The following is a 20,982-nucleotide window of genomic DNA, read 5'->3' as shown; positions in this document are numbered from 1 at the left end:
AGAGAACTGTTAGCAGCTCTAACAGAAATCATGTTTCCTGACCCAGATGAGTTGTATTTCAAGTGAGAGGCCAGATTACAGCATTCTTTAATAACTTGTAGACAACAGCAGAGGGGCCTAAAGTCTGAAAATAAACACATGGATCCCTTTTATTTTCCACAGGTGGAGTCTGTCGTGGAATTTATTGACTTTGATCCTAAATAAAATTTTTACTTCTCAGTGGTTATTGAACATATTTAAAAGGAACTAGTGACCACTAAGCTACAGTATAAGTTCAGAATAAAGCAAGACCTACCAGGCTAGGTTCATTCCCTTTTTGATAATGATACTAGGCTAGACAGCATCAGAAGGTGGATGACAGGGGTACCTAGAATATTTAATCATCCCCTGTTGTCTTTGTTACAACAAATGTATTACACAGCAGGCACTGTTTTAAGTGTTTTACATGTGTTAACCAATTTTATTCTCATAATCAATGAATTAGGTGCTTCTGTCCCCATTTTACAGATGTGGAAGCTGGGACATAAAGAGGTTAAGGAACCTGCCTACAGAACTAGTAAATGGCAGAGCTGAAATTTGAAGCCACACAGTGTAGCTTCAAAGTCAGCCTCCCTAACATCTGTACGTTTTGTGGGCAAGATAAGGATAGACTGGTGGCAGTCCTCTTAGGTGAAATCAAAACTGCTTTACTACTGAGAGTCAAGGCCAGGCTGAAGAGAGGTCTAAACTGATGTGCCATGTAGTCCTACCCCAACTTTCCAGTGTTTAACAGCTTCAAGGTGCTGAAGGCGTGCTGATAAAATATTTGACCCAACTCTGTGAGGGGTTTGTGGAATTGATAGATTGAGTCAGAATCCAGGTCAATCCCAACTGACTGGAATGTGAATCATCTATTACAAAAAGAGGCACAATCCCGTGCTTAAGTGTATAAAGAACAGTGTTACAGGTATGAGATGAGGGAGCGGTGATAAAGGGCAGTTTTCATTGATGGTAAATTCAGTATGAATCAACAGTATAATGTGGGTGCCAGTAAAGCTAATGTAATGATTTTGTAATATGTCTCCAGAATGAGGACGTTGATAGCCCTGCTCAGTTTCAGGATGATGAGGCTATGGAGTATTTTTATTTTGTTTTATCCTAAGCACTAGAAAAATGACCAGGTAGTGAGGAAACCTGAAATTATGCTATATGCACAATAGTTAAATGAGTTGGGGTTCTGGCTCATTCTCAGTTTCTTGTGTTTACAGTTTCTAGTAGACCCTGCACAGTAAGTACCCAGTAATGCATGGTGAATACACGCACTTCCACTTAGCAATATTGAATGTAGGCTTTAAATAGTTGTAATGTATTCCATCATAATTTATGTAACTAGTCCCGTTTAGTTGAGCATTTGGATTATTTAGCATTGATCGTTATTTTGTAAGTATTCAGTGTTGTGTATGCTTGTTTAAATGAAGGTAATAAAATGTTGCTATAGAGTGAATGTTTGTGTCCTTCCAGAATTCATATGTTGCAACCTAACATATGGTTAGGTTATTTGGAGGTGGGCCTTTGGGAGGTGATTAGGTCATGAGGGCAGAGCCCTCCTAATTGGAATTAGTGCCCTTGTAAAAGAGATCCCAGAGAGATCCCTCACCCCTTCCCCCGTGTGAGGACACAGCAAGAAGTCAACCGAAAATGAACCATAAAGCAGGCCTTCACCAGTCACTAAATCTGCCAGCACTTTGAACTTGGACTTTCCAACCTCCAAAACTGTGAGAAATAAATATTTGTTGTTTATAAGCCACTCAGTCTATGGTGTTTTGTATAGCAACCTGAACAAACTAAGACAAATGTATTTAGAAAAAAAGCAACTTACGTCTTTAAAATAGTAGAAAATAACTGAAGGTTAAAGAAGTTGGAGTCATTCATCTTAGAGAAACCTTAAAGAGTTAGTTTTCTGGGTTTTTTGTTTAATTTTTATTGGAGTATAGTTGCTTTACAGTGTTGTGTTAGTTTCTGCTGTACAGCAAAGTGAATCAGTTATACGTATACATATATCCTTTCTTTTTTAGATTTGCTTCCCATTTAGGTCACCACAGAGCATTGAGTAGAGTTCCCTGTGCTATACAGGAGGTTCTCATTGGTTATCTATTTTATGCATAGTTGTGTATATATGTCAATCCCACTCTCCCAATTCATCCCACCGCCCCGAGTTAGTTTTTTGAAATGCAGCAAAATCTGAATTAACTGGACTCCTTAGTCAACTCTGTGTGTGTGTGTGTATGCTCGTGCGCACATGCATGCCGTGTGTGTTTTGAGAAAGACCTTTGGAAAATACACACTTCATCACTTTCAGACAGTGGTAAAAAACCAGTCCTTTGAGCACTGTTGTTCAGGTGAAGGGGGTGTAAATGGAGGCTAGGAGAGAGGAAAGGGTTAACTGCAGGAAAGGGGAGAGGTGTCCAGAACATGTGTGTGTGTGGACAAACACAGATGATAGGAGAGAAAAGTCAACAAGGGGAAATAAAATCATTTATCATGCTCATAAGTTTGATATCAGGGAATTATAGAAAATTAAAATGCTTTGGGGTTCGTTCTGAGTCTGGACAGGTTTGGTCTTATTTCCTACACTTTCTCCATATATGTGGAAATCACGGAATCTCACCCCTCATTTTCATGGGGAGGGAACGGAGGTCCTGAGAGGATGCTAAGTGCTCCTCTGTTGCTGTCTCTAATACAGAGAAAATTGTTGTTCATAAATATTGCAGAATTCTGAATTACGAAGTGGCAGTTATCCTATATAAATATAACAAATGTATTTAGGAAATATTTTCACATTAAGGTTGAAATAGGTTCATGCTGCTTCCAAATTTAACCATTATTAGATAATAGAAAATTAAATTATCCAGAACTTTAGTTTCCTAGCATTCAGGTTCATAAAGGGTTTGGTACAGGTGTAATGCTGTCTTCTCCAAGTAGTAAGAACGTTGTAGTCCACCCTCTTTCCTTTTGTTCCGGCTCTTAGGAAGCTGTTAAGATAATCAAGCTAAATTGAATGCTCAAAAATGGTACATTACCTCAGAATTTATACATTCTGTTTTTCATAGCTTTCTCTATTTCTTTTCTACTTAAGCTTACTGTAAAGTGCCAGGGATAATTTTAGAAGGATTAAGGGACACATCCATATTATAGCCAAGTTTCTGGATTTTTTTAAAAAAATTGATGCATATCGCTTAAAATAAGACCACATTTTCTCTTCCGTATTTTTCACTTTTTCTTCAGCCAGCTGAATTCTGAAATTTTGGTTTTCAGTTTCTGAAAGTCAGAATTTAATGACCCCTAGATATGCGAAAGGAGCCACATTTTGGAAATTCATTTTTTGAAGTTCAGAATCCTTTTGTAATGGGAATGGTGTTTCCCTTGTCTTCATATTTTTAAGAGTGGATTTTTGTGAAGTGCTCGAAATGGGACAAATATGTGAAACTCTGAGAGCCGTAACAATAAACATGGGGGAGAGTGGGACGCTGCCTTCTTGACAATGCGACACTCACTTATTGTGACCACATGAGTTTTCTTTTATATATTCTAGCTAAAAGGGGCTATTAGATCTCAGGAAACCATCACTGGCCACAGTCCGAAGTTACAGTGTGTTTTACTGGAATTTCCAAGGGTAGCCACGTGAGATCTCTCGACTAACCTAGCTATATAACCAGCTCCTCGTTAGCATATCTCAGTCATAAACACAGCCAGTATTTGGACAATTTATCCAAAAGTGCTATGAATATTATTAAAGAAAAGGGTGAAAAAAGAGAACATTTGACTTTGTGCCAGGCAAGGTTTAAGCCCTTTGCTTCTTTTCAATTTTACAGCTTAACTTCTAGTCCTTGTCTACATACTTTCTCCATGAGCAACCTTAGCTCACAATGTTATTTTGTATTCTTTTCCACTTTATTATATATTAAACATTTTCTGTGCTTTTACATATCAATAAATTTAATTTTTAGTAGCTGCATTGTAGACTTATGTTAATGTACTATAGTTTACTAAATCATTGTATTGTCTTTATTTTTTCATATAATTTGAAAACAATGTATTTAAAGAAATAAAACTCTTAAGGTATATAGTTTAATATCTTTCTCACTAATTCTTCATCTTTTCTTTACCATCTTACCCTTAAAGATAGCTTGAAGCTAGAATGCTTCGCCATTGTTTTGTCCATTGAGATTGGGCCCCCATTTTTCTTTGAGCATCCAGTGTTCTAGCCTAGCCACCCACAGGTGGTTTGTAACCCTGTGTCTGCCTGGGCCGTTTAAGTTTATCCTGGGGAATGTCTTAGTTTGCCTTCTTTTTTTAAGAACCAAGTTATTAAGGTATGATTTACATGTTGTAAAGTGCATGCATTTACCGTGTCTAGTTTGCCTTTTTAACCTCAGCTTTCTGAGCACCCTGTTTTCTTTGTCCACACATCACAGAAAAAGAAACTATTAAGCTTGCCACAGAAAACATGGCTTTTCTCTCCAAATGGTACTTATCCATTTTATTTCCTAGTGTTTTTCTTCCTTCTGCATATTTAGTGGCATTTTTTTGGCATCAGCTGTAACTCAGGTTTTATAAAATGTGGGTTTACTTCCCTAGCTTTATGCTGATAGCAACAGCTTGGGGTAGTGGTTTATAGTCACCAGAAATATTTTTAGCGTTTGTTTTCTGTGAAGGCCTGTGTTCCTTACATTGAACAGAACACTTTGAACAGAGTTTAAATCGTGTTCAGAAGAGAGGTTTAGAGTAGTCTTTTCCATAAATTCACAGATATTTATGGAAATGTCCATTTCTAGTCCTCATTTAGTGGCAAAAAAAACCCAGCAACCGTTAAAAAAAAACAGATCCAATGAATACATAAGTAAACAGGCAGGTAAATCAAAAGAGAACCTTAAGTTCTTAAGGAATGGGGAGATGTTGGTCAAAGGGCACAAACCTCAAGTTATAAGATTAACAGGTTCTGGAGTTCTAATGTACAGCATGGTGATTATAACGAATAATGCTGAAGGATATACTTGAAAGTTGCTGAGAGAGCAGATCTGAAATGTTCTCACCACAAGAAAGAAATGGTAATTATGTGCCCTGGTGGAAGTGTTAGCTAAGGCTATGGTGGTAATCATTTTGCAGTATATGTGTGTCACATCAACACTGTTGTACACCTTAAACTTATACAATGTTACATGTCAACTATATCTCAGTAAAACTGAAAAAAAAAGTTTAAATTGCAGGGGATCTTTGTGACAAGAGGATTAAATACTGAAGGTAGGAATACAAATTATTTTTGTGGATATTTCAACCCTGTATGGGCTGGTGGGCCTTCCAACTGTCTACTAGAAAATTCCCATGATCTCATTTCAGGGAAGTACAGGCTTACCTGACAGGACTGGTAAGCTTTACTGATGACACATTTTGTCATTAAAACAGTGTGAGAGTTAATTATAGATGGTTAGTAGGCACCCAGTAAAGGATGGGTAAATGTGTACATATGGGAAGAGATCTTCTTCCCCTCTTTGCTCCTGTTGTCAACTCTAAATAAATACTATAATCTGGTTACAAATATTTGGATCCTGATGGTTTTTTAGAGCTGATCATTTAACCTTAGTTTGGGTAATTTTGTCTTCTTATCTTATCCTTGATTGTTCTTTCAGCTGTCCCCTTCAGCACGCGCAAGCTTTTTATACATTTCCATTCCAACAAATGATGGCTGAAGTTCCTATGGCAGTTATGAATGAACAAGAAATGCCGGAAGTTCCAGCCCCAGCTCCTGCTCAGGAACCCACACAAGGTAGTTTTCACCAGGATACTTTGGAAAATTAGCTACTGCATTAGCCAACATATTTAAGAAAGGGTTTAATGATGAATTTTTTTTGTTTTTTTTTTGCGGTATGCGGGCCTCTCACTGTTGTGGCCTCTCCCGTTGCGGAGCACAGGCTCCAGACGCGCAGGCTCAGCGGCCATGGCTAACGGGCCCAGCCACTCCGCGGCATGCGGGATCTTCCCGGACCGGGGCACGAACCCGTGTCCCCTGCATCGGCAGGCAGACTCTCAACCACTGTGCCACCAGGGAAGCCCTTATGATGGGTCTTAACTCTGTTTTTGTGTTAAAAAATTTAATCCACTTTTTAAGTACTTAATAAGTTGCAGGCACTGTGATAGGTTTTGGGGAATAAAAGAACATGGATCCTGCCCTCAAATATCTCCTAATCTAGTCAACATGGAACTCCTCTGTACACTAAGTGGTGCAGAGGGGCACAGGATGCTGCGGGGCTGGCACCTAACTTGGACTGAGGCTCAGAGGCAGCTTCCCAGAGCTCTGAAATTCAGCAGTGAGGGAGTAGCACGTGAAGCACATGACAAATGGGTTGGGGAAAATTCCAGGCCAAGGGAGCAGTGTGCACCAAACCATAGACATGAAGAAGCATGACACAGTTGAAAAACCGTGATTCTGTGTTATTGGAGTCTGGAGTTTGGCAAAGAAATGGTGAGAGGTGAGGCTGGAGTAGGGGTCAGTCGAGGCTTCTTGTTTAACCTAAAGAATGTGTGTTCTATTCTGAAGGCGATAGGAAGCTGTTGAGAGAATGGAATTAGAGGGGGACTTAAATAGATTGATATTTTAATATCATAGAGGATAGACTATAATAGAGATATATCATACTATGTATCTAATAATAATAATATATATGATAATATGGCAGAGAGCAGGGCAGAACTTGGAGGTGAGGCCATGGTTCATGGATTTCTTGCTGGAAGTGAGGGAGAAAGAGGTACCATTCACCAAGACAGGGAATTAGAAGAGAGGAGAACAGGTTTGGGGGTAGATGGTGGAGAGGGTAACGACTTTCCTCAGCGTAGCAGTACGGTGTAAGGAATGTGCTCAGAGTTTCAGTTTATGGTTGCAGGAGCACATCTAACTCCACTGCGTTGGAGATCCACCCTGCCCTCGACTCTTCTGTCTTTCCGGGCAGGGGCACTAGGACTTCTCCAGCCACCAGCCGATGGAGGTGGACCCCTTGGCATAGGGAGTGGCTGAAGCAGTGTGAGGAGGAGAAGAGAGGACGGATGGGAGGCTCAGTTGAGGAAACGCCAAATGGTAGCGGAATGGGATAGGGGCCCGAGACATGAAGTGCTACGGTAAAGCGCTACGGATGACAAAATCAAGACCCCCTTTGGGTAATTTTATGTCCCTGGTGCTTGTCCACAGGTAATTTTCCCCCAAGGAACATCTGCCATTGTCTGGAGATACCTTTGATTGCAATGACTGGCAGGGTGCTACTGGCACCTAGTGGGTAGAGGCCCCAGTTGCTGTTAAACATACTTGAATGTACAGGACAAGCCCTCACAGCCCAAAATCATTCAGCCTAAAATGTCAGTAGGGCCAAGATTGAGAAACTCTGCTTGAGGTCCTGAGATCAGAGCCCTTTTGACAAGTACTGCCAGCCCAGAGAGTCCATCCCCAGCATGTCTCAATTCACCTCTTCGACTGTGTGGGGAACAGGATATACGCTCAGTCCCTAAAACAAGCCCACAAGCCATTCGAGTTCTGCTGGAAATTACGGGGGAACTGAATTAAAATGTTTCCCTTCCTCCCTGTTTTTCTATCTATTTATTCTTTCATTCGTTGACTTAACTATTTATGTATTTATATTTAGAATTCTTATAAAATGGTACATAGATACTTCGCATCCCTGGGGAGGCCAAGATGCCCGATAATAGAGTGTGGAAAATCAATCTATGATTATAAAGGACATTTCATCCCAAGAACGGCTAGCAGAGGAAGGAGGGTGGGATTGAGGCCACATAGACCCAGAAGGGAGGCGGAGGCATTGCAGAGGAGAGTGATGTTGGGAAATAAAAGAGAAAAGTAGAAAGGATGTTGATGGGGTGACTTTTCTGGGAAAGCTACTAAAGCTTGTAAGTTAAGGTTTTTTGCATCTACGTCTTGGAAATCATTGTGTTTCAGAGACTCCAAAAGGAAGGAAAAGAAAACCCAGAAAAACAGAACCAAAAACACCGGTGGAACCCAAAAAACCCGCTGAAGCCAAAAAATCTGGCAAGTCCACAAAATCAAAAGAAAAGCAAGAAAAAATTACAGACACTTTTAAAGTGAAAAGAAAAGTAGACCGGTTCAATGGTGTTTCAGAAGCTGAACTTTTGACCAAGACTCTGCCGGACATTTTGACCTTCAATCTGGACATTGTGATTGTGAGGATATTTGTTCTCCTTTGGTTTTATAAATAGCATTAGTGGATTAACTTTACTTAACCATATCCTTGCAAATAGTATTTTGCTGAAAAGAACCATTTCTAAGATCCTCTTGGTAGCAAATGGAGTCACCTTCTTAAGGTTGTATTATATGGGTGAGTTTAAGAGGGTGGGCTGTTTGCTTTCACATCCTGCCACATGGGTATGACCACGGACAAGCCTGAACCTTCCTAAACCCCAGTTTCCTCATTGGTGAAGCAGGGGTGATGACAGGATGAAGGTGGATCCTTTGGCAGAGGGATTGCAATTACATAAAATAATCCACGTGACTCACTTAGGTTGCATGACGCCTGTGGGTTCTCCGTACATGATAACACTGATTTTGGACTTTGATTTTTGTCAGTAACTGTAAGCAACATCAGCATGGAGACAACTGGGTGGATGATGTGGAGTCAGCTGCTTGTTGGGAGTTGAGAAGCAGACTTGTGGCTGGACCTGGGCTCAGGTTGATTGATTGCTCCAGCTCCTCTCTCTTTCCAGCCCAGTTGGGGGTGAGGCTGCTGGGGATACGAGGGAGTCAAACTGGTTGTTTAAAACACCACCAAAACTTTTAATATAAAGGAAATCTCTTTCCTCAAATGGAATACTTTGTTCAGGTCAAGAGTTGGTACTTGATAAAGCAATAGCTTCCGACGCTGGATTAGATTTTTATTTTAATCAATTCAGTTTTATCCACCCCTCCTCCATGGAAGCCCTAAGACTTAAGCCTACTTTTCAAGACTAAAATGTACATTTTGTTTTGTAGATTGGCATAAACCCAGGACTAATGGCTGCTTACAAAGGGCATCATTACCCTGGACCTGGAAACCATTTTTGTAAGTGGTTACCTTTTTTATTTTTTTATTTTTAAAAATATTTATTTATTTGGCTGCATCAGGTCTTAGTTGTAGCACACGGGGTCTTCGTTGTCGCATGTGGGATCTTCGTTGTGGCATGCGAACTCTTAGTTGCAGCATGTGGGATCTAGTTCCCTGACCAGGGGAAGGCCCCCTGCATTGGGAGCATGGAGTCTTAGCCACTGGACCACCAGGGAAGTCCCTGTGGCTACCTTTTTTAATATTTTACTTTTAAACTAGATATTCTTGTTAACAGTTTGGGTCTTTTTTTTTTTTTTTTTTTGGTTTTTTTTTTGCGGTACGCGGGCCTCTCACTGTTGTGGCCTCTCCCGTTGCGGAGCACAGGCTCCGGACGCGCAGGCTCAGCGGCCATGGCTCACGGGCCCAGCCGCTCCGCGGCATGTGGGATCCTCCCAGACCGGGGCACGAACCTGTGTCCCCCGCATCGGCAGGCGGACTCTCAACCACTGCGCCACCAGGGAAGCCCTGGGTCTTATTTTTTTAAACCAAATTGTGTTTTATAAAAAGAAACTATATGGTTGAGTAAATATAATACATCTGTGTGTTTTTACACAAAAATAAAAGGTTTGAAATGATCTGGCGCTGTTAACATTTTGGTGTATAAGAGTGGCGGGGCATGCTTCCCTGGTGGCGCAGTGGTTGAGAGTCCGCCTGCCGATGCAGGGGACACGGCTTCGTGCCCCGGTCCGGGAAGATCCCACGTGCCGCGGAGCGGCTGGGCCCGTGAGCCATGGCCGCTGAGCCTGCGCGTCCGAAGCAACGGGAGAGGCCACAACAGTGAGAGACCCGCGTACGGCAAAAAAAAGAGTGGAGGGGCATGAAAAAGGAGTACTTTCTCTTTTGTTTGAGTTGTTTTCAGTGAGTTTTAACACCTTTTTTTAGAATGATTTTTCTTTTTTGTTACTATTCTTTTATCTACAGAATAGTAACAACAGTACCTCGTCGTGCCAGCACAGACAGAATACTTACCTTTCCAGAGTTCTGCTCATCTTATTTCCTAGGAGAAATGAAATGCATTGGCAATCAAGCCGCAGTAGTTAAGAGAGACTCTGATTGGAGATATTCTCCACAGATGCTTTGTATCTAGCAGAAATTAGTATTGAAGACCCTCATACTTGTAGAGTGAGCTTTAAAACCAAGTATAACTCCTGTTGTATTGTCCTATATATAAATCGTCTTATCTATTATAACACTGCCTAATAGACAAGGCGTGCAGTAGACAATCAGGAAACACTAGCTGATTAAGTAAACAGCATTAAAAACCTTTAGGACAAATGATAGTAATGTATTTTTGGAACTAATAACATGTTGTCTCCATTATTTGAAAACAAAATTTCTAGAGAAGTTTGAACTTTTCATTTTCTCCACTGTCAAGATGTTTAAATGCCCTGAGTCCATTGGTGTATGTTTATCTGTTTAGGGTTTTCCAGTGGCAGGTGGTGGTACTTCCAGTTATTTAAAAGCTAAACAGTGTCGAAGTTTACTACACTGACTAGCTGTGTACCCAACAAGCATTTACTTTGACCCCCTGTAAAAAGGAGAAAAATAATAGTAATATTTCATAGTTACGACAATTAAATGAGGTAATCCACGTGAAGGACTTAGCACAGCACCCAGCCCATAGTAATTGCTTGGTATGGTATTTGACGTATGTTATAATTTTTTAAATATCCGAAATCTTTTTTTTTTTAATTTTATTTCAAGAGTAGACCCACATCAATACAAGGGGCAGAAAAACCTTTGAGCTTCTACAGAAATAAACTGAACTCTCTTCTTCACAGGGAAGTGTCTGTTTATGTCAGGGCTGAGTGAGGTCCAACTGAATCACATGGATGATCACACTTTACCAGGAAAATATGGTATTGGATTTACCAACATGGTGGAAAGGACAACACCAGGCAGCAAGGATCTTTCCAGGTGATTGCTTAACATTCGGTTTTGTAGGTTGGAACCTTGGTCATGCTGGGTGCCTCGTGTACTGTAGGAGCATCCTATGTACCTAGTTTAAGCTGAGCTTAACAGTTACATGAGTTGATCTTTTATAGAAAGCTATCTGAATTTAGCGTATTATAAATATTGCCATATTTATATTTTGACTACTTTTTAATTCGATTTTAGTAAAGAAGTTCGTGAAGGAGGACGTATTCTAGTGCAGAAATTACAGAAATATCAGCCACGAATAGCAGTGTTTAATGGAAAATGTAAGATTTACTTTTAAATTTTATCTTTTTTCTTTGCTAACATTATGGGCAATGTAAATATGCTTGTATTTCATTTTAGGTATTTATGAAATTTTTAGTAAGGAAGTTTTTGGAGTAAAAGTTAAGAACTTAGAATTTGGACTTCAACCGCATAAGATACCAGACACAGAAACGGTAAGTCCTTAAAACTACATTTGTAAATCAACTAAATATGAATTTTCTCTAGCTAGTTTCCCCTTTTTATTTGTTCTGTCCATTTTTAATTTATGCCGTGAAAAAAAAAACACTATTTTGTGGAATAATATCTACATATCAACTTGAAGTAATGGTTGCAAATTAATTCAGATACTGTTATAGTTTTATTCGAAAAAGAAACATTTGTCAGATAAATGTCTTTATGACATTATGTTAGTTATGTTATTGGGCTAAAATATCAAGAGGAGCTGGCTCACAAGCTCATTCAAAATATATTTAATGGCATATTCTTGTCAAATTCAAGTGGGTTAGCCCTTATTCAGTTGTGAAACAAACATGTAAATATAGACATGATCCCGATTAGTGAAACTGCTAATCACCCCCCGTTTATATATCCTGGCCCAATCTCATGTTAGAGCCATAGAAACAGAACAGCCCCGTTGCAGACAGGCATCCAGCCAACCTGACTGGCATTTGGTGCTATTGTCTTTATACATAAAGGCATCATGAAATAACACATTGGTTTTCAAACTCTATAATTTCTGTGGAGTTTATGCAGGCATTTGATTCAAAGTTTGCTTCTTAAATATAGTTTTAAGTTTTGTTTACAACTTTTAAAATAAAAATACACATGCACAGACCTCTGTGTTATAGACAGCATTTTAAATGACGAGAAGCCAACGTGCTGACAAGTTTTTGTGGAGACCTCAGAATAAAGTTTCTGCCACCAATATATATTTTAACTTCTTTTTAAATTTCTTCTGTTTTTAACTAATAAATACGTGATTGATAAAGTAGGTTGTAGCACTGGTCATTCTTTAAATTGCAGCCTACCCTTGTCTACTTGGGTAAAATTGTACAGATGAGTTCACTACTTCCTATAAAGTACTGCATTATTGTCCCTTAAATGCCAGATGAGGCTCAGGTGTGTCTCTTGGATGTGTGATCATAGTAGTGCAATAATAAGTGAACCTGAATCATATCAAGATAGGTAGTTTTAGCTCTTACAATGATCTGTGAGTGCATTTATCTTACAAAATTTATTCTTTATCATGAAGTATTCAGAGTTATTGATGATATTAGTGATCCAGCTTTGAAAAAATATACTTTTTCAAGTTTCTGGATCACTTTAATTGAAGACTATCTTGAGCTTGGAAAATGTGCTGTTACAAAACCTGGTAGCGTTTGCACCTACATCTTTCTGAATCAGGATTTTCTAAATGCTGCATAAACAAAAAAAATAAGTCAATAACGGTTTGTTTTTTTTCTGTAATATATGTTATAGAGGCCAATTTAAAAATTGTAAAAAATTGCAACTGGAAAGTCCAAAATTCAGCAGCCTCACTCTTTTATGTAAGATATAAATATCCTGATATATTTTATGCTCTGTGAAGGACAATTTGTCATCATCATCCAAAATGATAAATGCAAATATCTTTCTTCCTAGCTATTCCACTTCTAGGAATTTATCCAACAGATAGACTCACACATATTCAAAAGTAAATATATACAAGGTTTTTTACTACAGCTTATAATATTAAAAGATTGGAAACAACCTAAATGCCCACAGGTGGGCTCTGGTTAAATTATGAAACTACTACACAGCTATAAAAAAGGAAGCTTGTTTTACTCTGATATAGATACCTGATACTGAATTTGATACAGAATTATCTCTGAGATACATTGTTGAGTAAAAAAAGCAGGGTGCAGGATAGGGAATAGAGCATGTTACCATTTGTGTGTTTTTAAAAGGGGTGAGGGAGAGTACAAATATCAGATACATTTTATTTTTTACATTTTATTTTTTACATTTTTACATTTATTATTTTATACATTTTATTTGATTGTATATTCATGGAAAACCTCTGGAACTAGCAATTGATTGCCCTTGGAAAAGAGAACTAGGTGGATAGAAACAGAATTTAGAGGAAAGACTTTTCATTGTATACTTATATGTCATTTTGTACAAACACTGGGGGAGGCGGGAAGCCTCATTGTTTTTGATTTATTGACTTTGTATTAAGTATATATTACAAATTTGAACTCAAACACAGCTACTTTTATTGATTTTGCATATATTTATATAAGTATCAAGTTATTAACCGGAAGAAAGATTTTCTAATCTCAAGATGAGTGGATTCAATAGAATTGTAAGATTTCTGTAACTACAAAATATTATGATTCTAGCTCTGCTATGTTATGCCATCGTCCAGTGCAAGATGTGCTCAGTTTCCTCGAGCCCAGGACAAAGTTCATTACTACATTAAGCTGAAAGACTTAAGAGATCAGTTGAAAGGCATTGAGCGAAACACAGACGTCCAAGAGGTGCAATATACATTTGACCTGCAGCTAGCCCAAGGTATGTTACCACTGTCACTCCTGTTGTTCATTTCATGTATATCTACATTATAGAAAGTATGCTGTGAATTTTAAATTAAGCAGGAGAGAAGAAAACAATTATATTAGCAGCCAGAGTGCTCTGATAACAGGTGTTAGTCACTATTAAAATCCTTTTCCCAAGGACTTCCTGTCTCATCTGGGCGCTCCTGCAGATGTCTAGGAGCCAAGAAACAGTGCAGCTCACCTCAAATTAAATCTAATAGGTTTTGACAGCTTTTATGAGTTAATTTGGTTTATGTTACAAAGAGTTTAAAGCGAAAGTTGTGTCTCAGATGTGACATTCAAGAAAAAGATTTGTTCACGATAATTTTTTTTGAATAAAGCTATCTTCAAAATTGTTATATACAAAATCAGTTTTAAATCCCTTTTACCCTTCTCACAGAGGATGCAAAGAAGATGGCTGTGAAGGAAGAAAAGTATGATCCGGGTTATGAAGCAGCGTACGGTGGTGCTTATTGTGAAAATCCGTGCGGTAGTGAACCTTGCAGCTTCTCTTCAGATGGGCTGAGTATGTCCCCTCCATCTGTTTGTTTCTTTCAAAGACTTGGTTTTGCCAGGATTGGGGAAAGAAGTTTTTTTAGAGAGAGTAAATTCCTGAAGAATGGGAACGGAAATACAAAAATCTATTTAGTGACTTAGAGTGAAAATTCGATTGTTATTTGGTGTTTAACTTCACAAGCTTTTACAGCTCATTTTCTTTAAGTCACTGACTCTGAGTCATCCTAAGTGCATTTCCCTCCTTGGATAACAAATGAGGATTTATCAGTCCATATCTTAAAATAGAATAGAAATTTACAATTGTATTCAAGAAGCTTGCTTAACTATTTTAATAACAGCTCTCCTTCACTGGACTGTTAAAATCTCCTAATTATATCATTTAAAGCTTTCAGATAGAGTAAACTAACATTCTTCCCCCCTTCCCTCCCACCTCCTGCCAGCAGCTGACAGTGGAGGATCAACTTTCAGTGACATTCCAAATGGGCAGTGGATGAGCCAGTCATTTACAGACCAGATTCCTTCCTTTAATAATCACTGTGGGATACAAGAACAGGAAGAAGGAAACCATGCTTAAAAATGGTGTTTCTCTGCCCTGCTTAAATGCTGCAGTTTTAATGCAGTTGTCAAGAAGTGGCCCTCTTGACACCACCTCAAAGTGGTTTGTTAACTGAAGTATTTTATTCATATTTTACTCTGGTGATGTAATCATGGTACAGTAGAACTACTTACGGACCTAAGTACTTTGGAAGGAGAAAGTAGAGTTTTTTTGTGTATGAGTTTTTGTATTGGAATTAATCATCATTCCAGCTTTTTATAAACTATCTTTCATTTATGAAGAAATTGATTTCCTTTTGGGAGTCATTTTTAACCTGTAATTTAAAAATGAGTCTGCATATTTACACTTGATTATTAACTGTGCATAAACTTAGACGCACCGTTATCCGTTTCATGCGTAAGAAGGGCATGCTGATGATAAGATTCCCACTGGTAAAGAGGCAGATGTGCTGATTTTCATCTGTGAGATTAACCCTCAGTGGAGTCTCATTTGGTAGTTTTTAGTGGTGTTTGATGGGCTTCCTGAGTTGTATTCACACTCAGACCTCCTTGCTTTACCAGGGGTGAGCATTTCTGAGAGTTGCTTGGTAGTAGAAATGGAGAGTATGGCCTTGCAGCAGCAAGGCTAACCCGGCCTTACATGTCAGGGCCATGAGCCCTGGCTTTGGCCCTCTCACCCCCATGTGTTGGTCCTCTAGTAGGCAGACACTATTCTGCTGGGATGGTTAAGTTCCAGAGAGTGCAGAAGACCTTTTAAATTTTGCTACTTCATCTGTGTTTTACTTGAGAGACATACATTTGATAGGGAAGGAACTGAATTTCTCTCTCAGTATCTATCACCATTCAAATTTTATCCTCCTTGGCTTTAAGCATATAACATGGAAATGATGAGAAATGAACTTTCAGACTGAGTAACAAGATGCTGGAGGTGTTTGATAATCTTATTTAAACTGGTGCTTTATGTACATGAGATGTACTAAAATAATACAGGATTTTTCTTGCTAGGTAAATTGAATAAGCCAGTAATTTAAAAAAATTCTTTCTCTTCATCATTGCTCTTTGTTACTGTGGACTAAGTGAACCTCATGGCCAGGTTACTTTGAAGTAATGTACCTTTGTGATTTTCTAATGCATTTTCCATGGTGCTACAGATAGTCCAGACTACTGGGCCTGGTGGATATCAAAGCTGGGTATTCAGAAATGCCAGTTGCATTTACTCCTGATCACTTCTGAATATTCTGATTTTATACCTACCCAGGGAGCATGCTGTTTCTTGATATGAAAATATTTATGAGGTTTTGTTTTTTTTCTAAAGGTTATATGGCCTGTTTTTTTTGTAATAAGAGATACAAATTATTGTTGTGAATCTTACCATGCCTTTGTAGCTATAGCTATGATGGATTTTATTTTTCCTTTAGTCTAGGTAAAGCTGTGTAAAAGTCATTCGTGTTATTTAAATCACGTACTGTACTGCTGTTTACATGGATGTTTTGTGCAGGTGCTTTGAAGTGCCTTGCATCAGGGATAGGAACAATTGAATTATTTTTTTCCTGGGACTCTGTAAAGCATGTAACTAGGTATTGCTTTGGTTTTTAACAATTACAGCCTTACATAGATTTTTTTTTTTTAGTGGAGAAAATACCTTTTAAATTATGATGGACACGCACTAGAGAATGGGTTTGAAAATTTTTTTCAAGCATACCATAATGGTGTTTTTCATTAAATATGACAGATGAACAGTAAATGTTGATATACCCTATATACAACAATATGAGACTTTTTCATTAAATAATATTTAAAAAGTTTTTAAATTCATTTGAAAATCTGATGGTTTTTACAATAAAAAATATTGAAGATGATTATCCTTAAGTTGCATTGTCTTCTTTAGCAAGACTTACTGGTATTCTTTCCCCTCGTTAACCTGAGATCAGTTTGTCTTCTACTATATTTAACATGTAGAATAATATATAATTAAAATCATTAAAAATCTATGAATATTTTATTTTTTTTAGACATTTCATGTTTTAAATGTAATATATTGTTCTACCCAAGACAAGACTGACAACCTGTTAAAGAATATCTACATGTGAGGGCTTCCCTGGTGGCGCAGTGGTTGAGAGTCCGCCTGCCAATGCAGGGGACACGGGTTCGTGCCCCGGTCCGGGAAGATCCCACATGCTGCAGAGCGGCTGGGCCCATGAGCCATGGCCGCTGAGCCTGTGCGTTCGGAAAAATTAAAAAAAAAAAAAAAATCTACATGTGAAAAATATACTTAGAAATGTTTTAAATTTGTGGCTATAATTTTCATTCAGAGTTAAGCAAATTGATTGCTGAAATCTATCTGGGTTTATTTCTTCCCAATAGCATGTTTCACTCCCATTATCTTCTATAATTGCCACTTATACTTAAGGAAGTAAATCAATACCTATATGATTCAAGGTACTATTTGTACACAGCAGGGTTTTTTGTTTTTGTGGATCATTTGTATCAAAGGTACTGTTCATAAAGAACGGTGGTATAGTAGGCTACAAACGGACAATTCCACATTATTTATACAGGAAATATTTAAAATGTCGTGTTATATCAGCTGTTGGGATGATGGAGTTTAAATATCCCTGCAGGGTCAGGAACAAACCAGCTCTCCCATAAGTCGTTGTGAACACTAGGGAAGTCCCAAGGTTTATGTCTTCCATTCCAGTGGAGTAGTTTTGCTTCCTGAAGAAAATGCTCCGAATATCTGGTATCTGGATTCCAGCCTTCATTGTGTTTAGAGGAAAGTAATAGGTTTGTTAGGAAATTAAAATTTTATATTAAAAATTCAATACAAGTTCATCATAAAACAAAAAAGAAATCAGACAAATCAATGGGTATGCAATGAAGAATTTACCACCTACCCTAATTTTCCAAAATAACCACTGTTAAAGAGTTTCTCGTGAAATTCTTCCAGTAATGTTCTACCTGTATACCAGTGTGTGTGTGTGTGTGTGTGTGTGTGTGTGTGTGTGTGTGTGTGTGTGTGTGTGTGTGTGTGTGTGTGTATTTTTTGTACCCTGCCTTTTAAAATTACTGTCTTGGAAAACTTTGCACAGCAGCACATGTGAATTCACTGAATCATTTTTAATGGCTGCACAGAATGGATATATGACTGTTGAGTGAGTTTCTTATTAAGGACATTTAGGCTGTTTCTATCCCTTCACAAGCATAAACAATGCTACAATGAACAGTCTTCTATGCATATCTTGTACAGATAATATCTGTAGATAAAATCTTGTATATGGAACTGCTAGATTGAAGGGTCTGTGCCTTATAAATTTTGATAAAAGAGATTGTCAAATTGTCCCCCAAAGACTTTGTATTAATTTCCCTCCCACCCAGAGTTTATAGTTCCTGTTTCTCTGCATTTTCCGTCCTTAATATGGCAGCATTTCCTTTTAAACAGTCTTGTGTTTACCCTATAAAATGTGACTGAGAATGAGATCTACTTTTTAACGAGCAGCTGCCGCTATTTGAATATTACTCTCCTCATAAGTAACCGCTTAGAGACTACGCATTTACCTTGATATTGTTATTGCTCAGAATATTTTTAGAATATCTCTTCCAGAAGTACATTAAGATCTTGTGAATATAAATTTTTTAAATATCCCTATCATGTTGCATTTTCTTTCTAGGAAAGAGAATGTGGTGTTTTCAAAAAAACAACTGGAAGTCCATTGAGTCAAGAGAGGATGAATAGCTAGAATATTATTATTCTCATTTAACATATGATGTAAGAGGGAAACACCCCCCTCCAAACCTTTCTTTCATTATTCATAAACATAGCTGTGCAGGGAGTTGCAGAAGAGGAGCTAGGTGTTTGGGCTATAGTAGCATAATTGGAATAATTATCAACTTCCGAAGGATCTATACAAGGAAATGCTCGTCTGGGGAGCAAAGCCTTCACGTGGGAAGTCTCCAGGAAGTAGGACATTGTCTCTCAGCCCCACGACTGAAGGACTCTGTAGGGGCTTGCAGTTTTGCTTTTAGCTAAATAAATTTCATAAATTTTAAAAATCTTAAGCCTACCTGTTTAGACCCAAACTTAATACCCATTAGTGTTACACTGCTTTCTGCTTTCAACAAACTCTAAAACGGAATCATTTTTCAAATGATTTCTGTGTAGCTTTACTTTGCAGACCATCCCTGATTCCAAAACGTTCAGCAGAGACGTAGGCTCTGTTCTACAAGGAAAAATGACTTCTCTCCCTTGGGAAGATTCTGCTCCTTCCTACTTGTCAATAAGTTAGATGGTTCATAAAATGTAATTCTGAGCCTCTGTTCCAAGATCATAAAATGCTCTAACCCTATCGATCTAAGCTCCACATAGCTGTTCCTACACAACATTTTAATAGATATTCCACTTTGATGAGATTTTCTACACACTCATCACATGGAAATGTGGATGTCTGACCTAACAGGGAACCCAACATTATTATAAAGCGAATCAGACAGAATATTAGTGTCCTTAATGTCCCCGTGTCACTCTTCTATGCATACGGATGCGCAGAAAACTCGGGAGATTCTGGTGAGGCAGAAACAAACCTACACAGCATCATTCAGAGGAGACAGTAACCCAACTTCCACAGTTTTGTCTGTCTTTCCTTTTACAAGGGGGAGCAGGGGCCATATCACCTTGCAGGATCGTTCTGAAAGTAATGTTCACGTCCATCCCTGGAGCCTAGCCCAGGGCTTGGCAGCGTATGGGCACCTGGTAAATATAAGTCCACAATCCACTGTCTCCAGTTCTAAAATAATCAATCCCCAAATGTAGGAAAACAAAAAGATTTTTAATAACTTCTTTGGCAGCAAAATCTATAACCCTCTCACGGTACTGCATAATGTAAGTATGTGCACAACATTACCTTTTAAAAATTCAAAACCTTTCTGTATTTCTAAACAGATCTGGCCCAGTGGTTTTGGCTAATGGGCTGTGGCCATATGTTTGAATGAATGTGAATGTCTTCTGTGCCAGGCTCTGTTCTAAGCAGTTTACACATATTAGGTAATTTGTTCCTTGTTAAAACATAAGGTTCTATTAGCTTCCTTTCACAAGTGAAGAAACTATGGCACAGAGAGCTTGAGTAACTTGCCCAAGGTCATAGAAAATAGCAGAGTTGGGATTCCAGTCCATACCCCAGAGCCTGTACTCCTGTAGTGAAGAGTGAATAAAAGACTTGAGGGACTCACGTAGTGCAGTCATTAAACAACTTCTTTTTAAAAGAGAAATTGCCGGCTATCTAAATTCATCATAAACTATTACGGTAATTCATTTGGTTTTGTCCACTATGGGCTACTGCAAGAGGGCAATAAAGGCACGTGAAAAAGTTCTGACAGTGAAAGTTCCATCGTAACAATAGTTCATGTTTAGCAAGCACATACTATATGCTAAGCATGAGTCTAACTGCTTTTCCTAGAAACACATCTCTCAGGTCATTTTTATCACCTGCATTTGCAGAATCTGAGGCTTAAGTAACGTGTCCAAGGTTACCTCCAAGGTCACCTGGAGGATCTGAATTGAGGAAGCTGGTGCAATAGCACACGCTCCTCACCTTGGTGCTCATTGGGTCTATAAAATGCACATTGGTGTTCTTCTGAAATACTTACCCAGGTGCCTTATGTGCCACAGGGGGTTGATGGTGGAGTATTTCCCGTGAAACACAATCAGCATTGGGGAGGTGGCCACCCCTCCTCCCAGGGAGCTGCTGTAGAGATTTTCCCTAAGAAACAGAATAAAAAAGCAACATTTGTCCTGGAGTCCCACAGACTCAGATGAAGCAGAATCTAATCATTTTAAAAGGTGTAAGACAGTCCCTCACTATATAACTATGGTCTTTCATTTTTCTCCAACTTTTTATTCTGAAAATTGTTAAACCTACACAAAATTGTAAGACAAATACCATGAACTCCCATATACTTTACCTTGATTCACAGAGTGTTAATATGTTGCCATTTTACTTCTC

The 20,982-nt window shown here is 38.5% G+C and overlaps 2 protein-coding genes across 13 annotated transcripts in view; one reads left to right on the top strand and one right to left on the bottom strand.

Annotated features, from left to right (window-relative positions):
• TDG (thymine DNA glycosylase) overlaps positions 1 to 20,982 on the top strand; it is a 39,034-nt gene that overhangs the window by 2,270 nt on the left and 15,782 nt on the right. For 3 of the 8 annotated variants that reach the window (XM_060167174.1, XM_060167167.1, XM_060167170.1), the window contains exons 2-9: positions 5,667 to 5,803; positions 7,979 to 8,220; positions 9,026 to 9,095; positions 10,919 to 11,054; positions 11,256 to 11,338; positions 11,418 to 11,512; positions 13,721 to 13,892; positions 14,316 to 14,441. In XM_060167174.1, the coding sequence (XP_060023157.1) occupies positions 5,667 to 5,803; positions 7,979 to 8,220; positions 9,026 to 9,095; positions 10,919 to 11,054; positions 11,256 to 11,338; positions 11,418 to 11,512; positions 13,721 to 13,892; positions 14,316 to 14,441 (1,061 nt within the window). Of the gene's footprint in view, positions 1 to 4,081; positions 5,804 to 7,978; positions 8,221 to 9,025; positions 9,096 to 10,918; positions 11,055 to 11,255; positions 11,339 to 11,417; positions 11,513 to 13,720; positions 13,893 to 14,315; positions 14,442 to 14,871; positions 16,851 to 20,982 lie in introns of those variants that run through there. The other 5 variants (XM_060167171.1, XM_060167173.1, XM_060167172.1 and 2 more) reach the window with 5 other exon arrangements.
• GLT8D2 (glycosyltransferase 8 domain containing 2) overlaps positions 16,522 to 20,982 on the bottom strand; it is a 58,103-nt gene continuing 53,642 nt past the window's right edge. For all 5 annotated transcript variants that reach the window (XM_060167177.1, XM_060167178.1, XM_060167179.1 and 2 more), the window contains 2 exons: positions 20,627 to 20,739; positions 16,522 to 17,742 (listed from right to left, as the gene is read on the bottom strand). In XM_060167177.1, the coding sequence (XP_060023160.1) occupies positions 17,570 to 17,742; positions 20,627 to 20,739 (286 nt within the window). In that variant the 3' untranslated portion in view covers positions 16,522 to 17,569. The remainder of the gene's footprint in view (positions 17,743 to 20,626; positions 20,740 to 20,982) is intronic.

This window comes from Lagenorhynchus albirostris, chromosome 11 (genome assembly GCF_949774975.1).
Source record: "Lagenorhynchus albirostris chromosome 11, mLagAlb1.1, whole genome shotgun sequence".
NCBI lineage: Eukaryota > Metazoa > Chordata > Mammalia > Artiodactyla > Delphinidae > Lagenorhynchus > Lagenorhynchus albirostris.
This window is presented reverse-complemented; position numbering and strand designations above follow the sequence as displayed.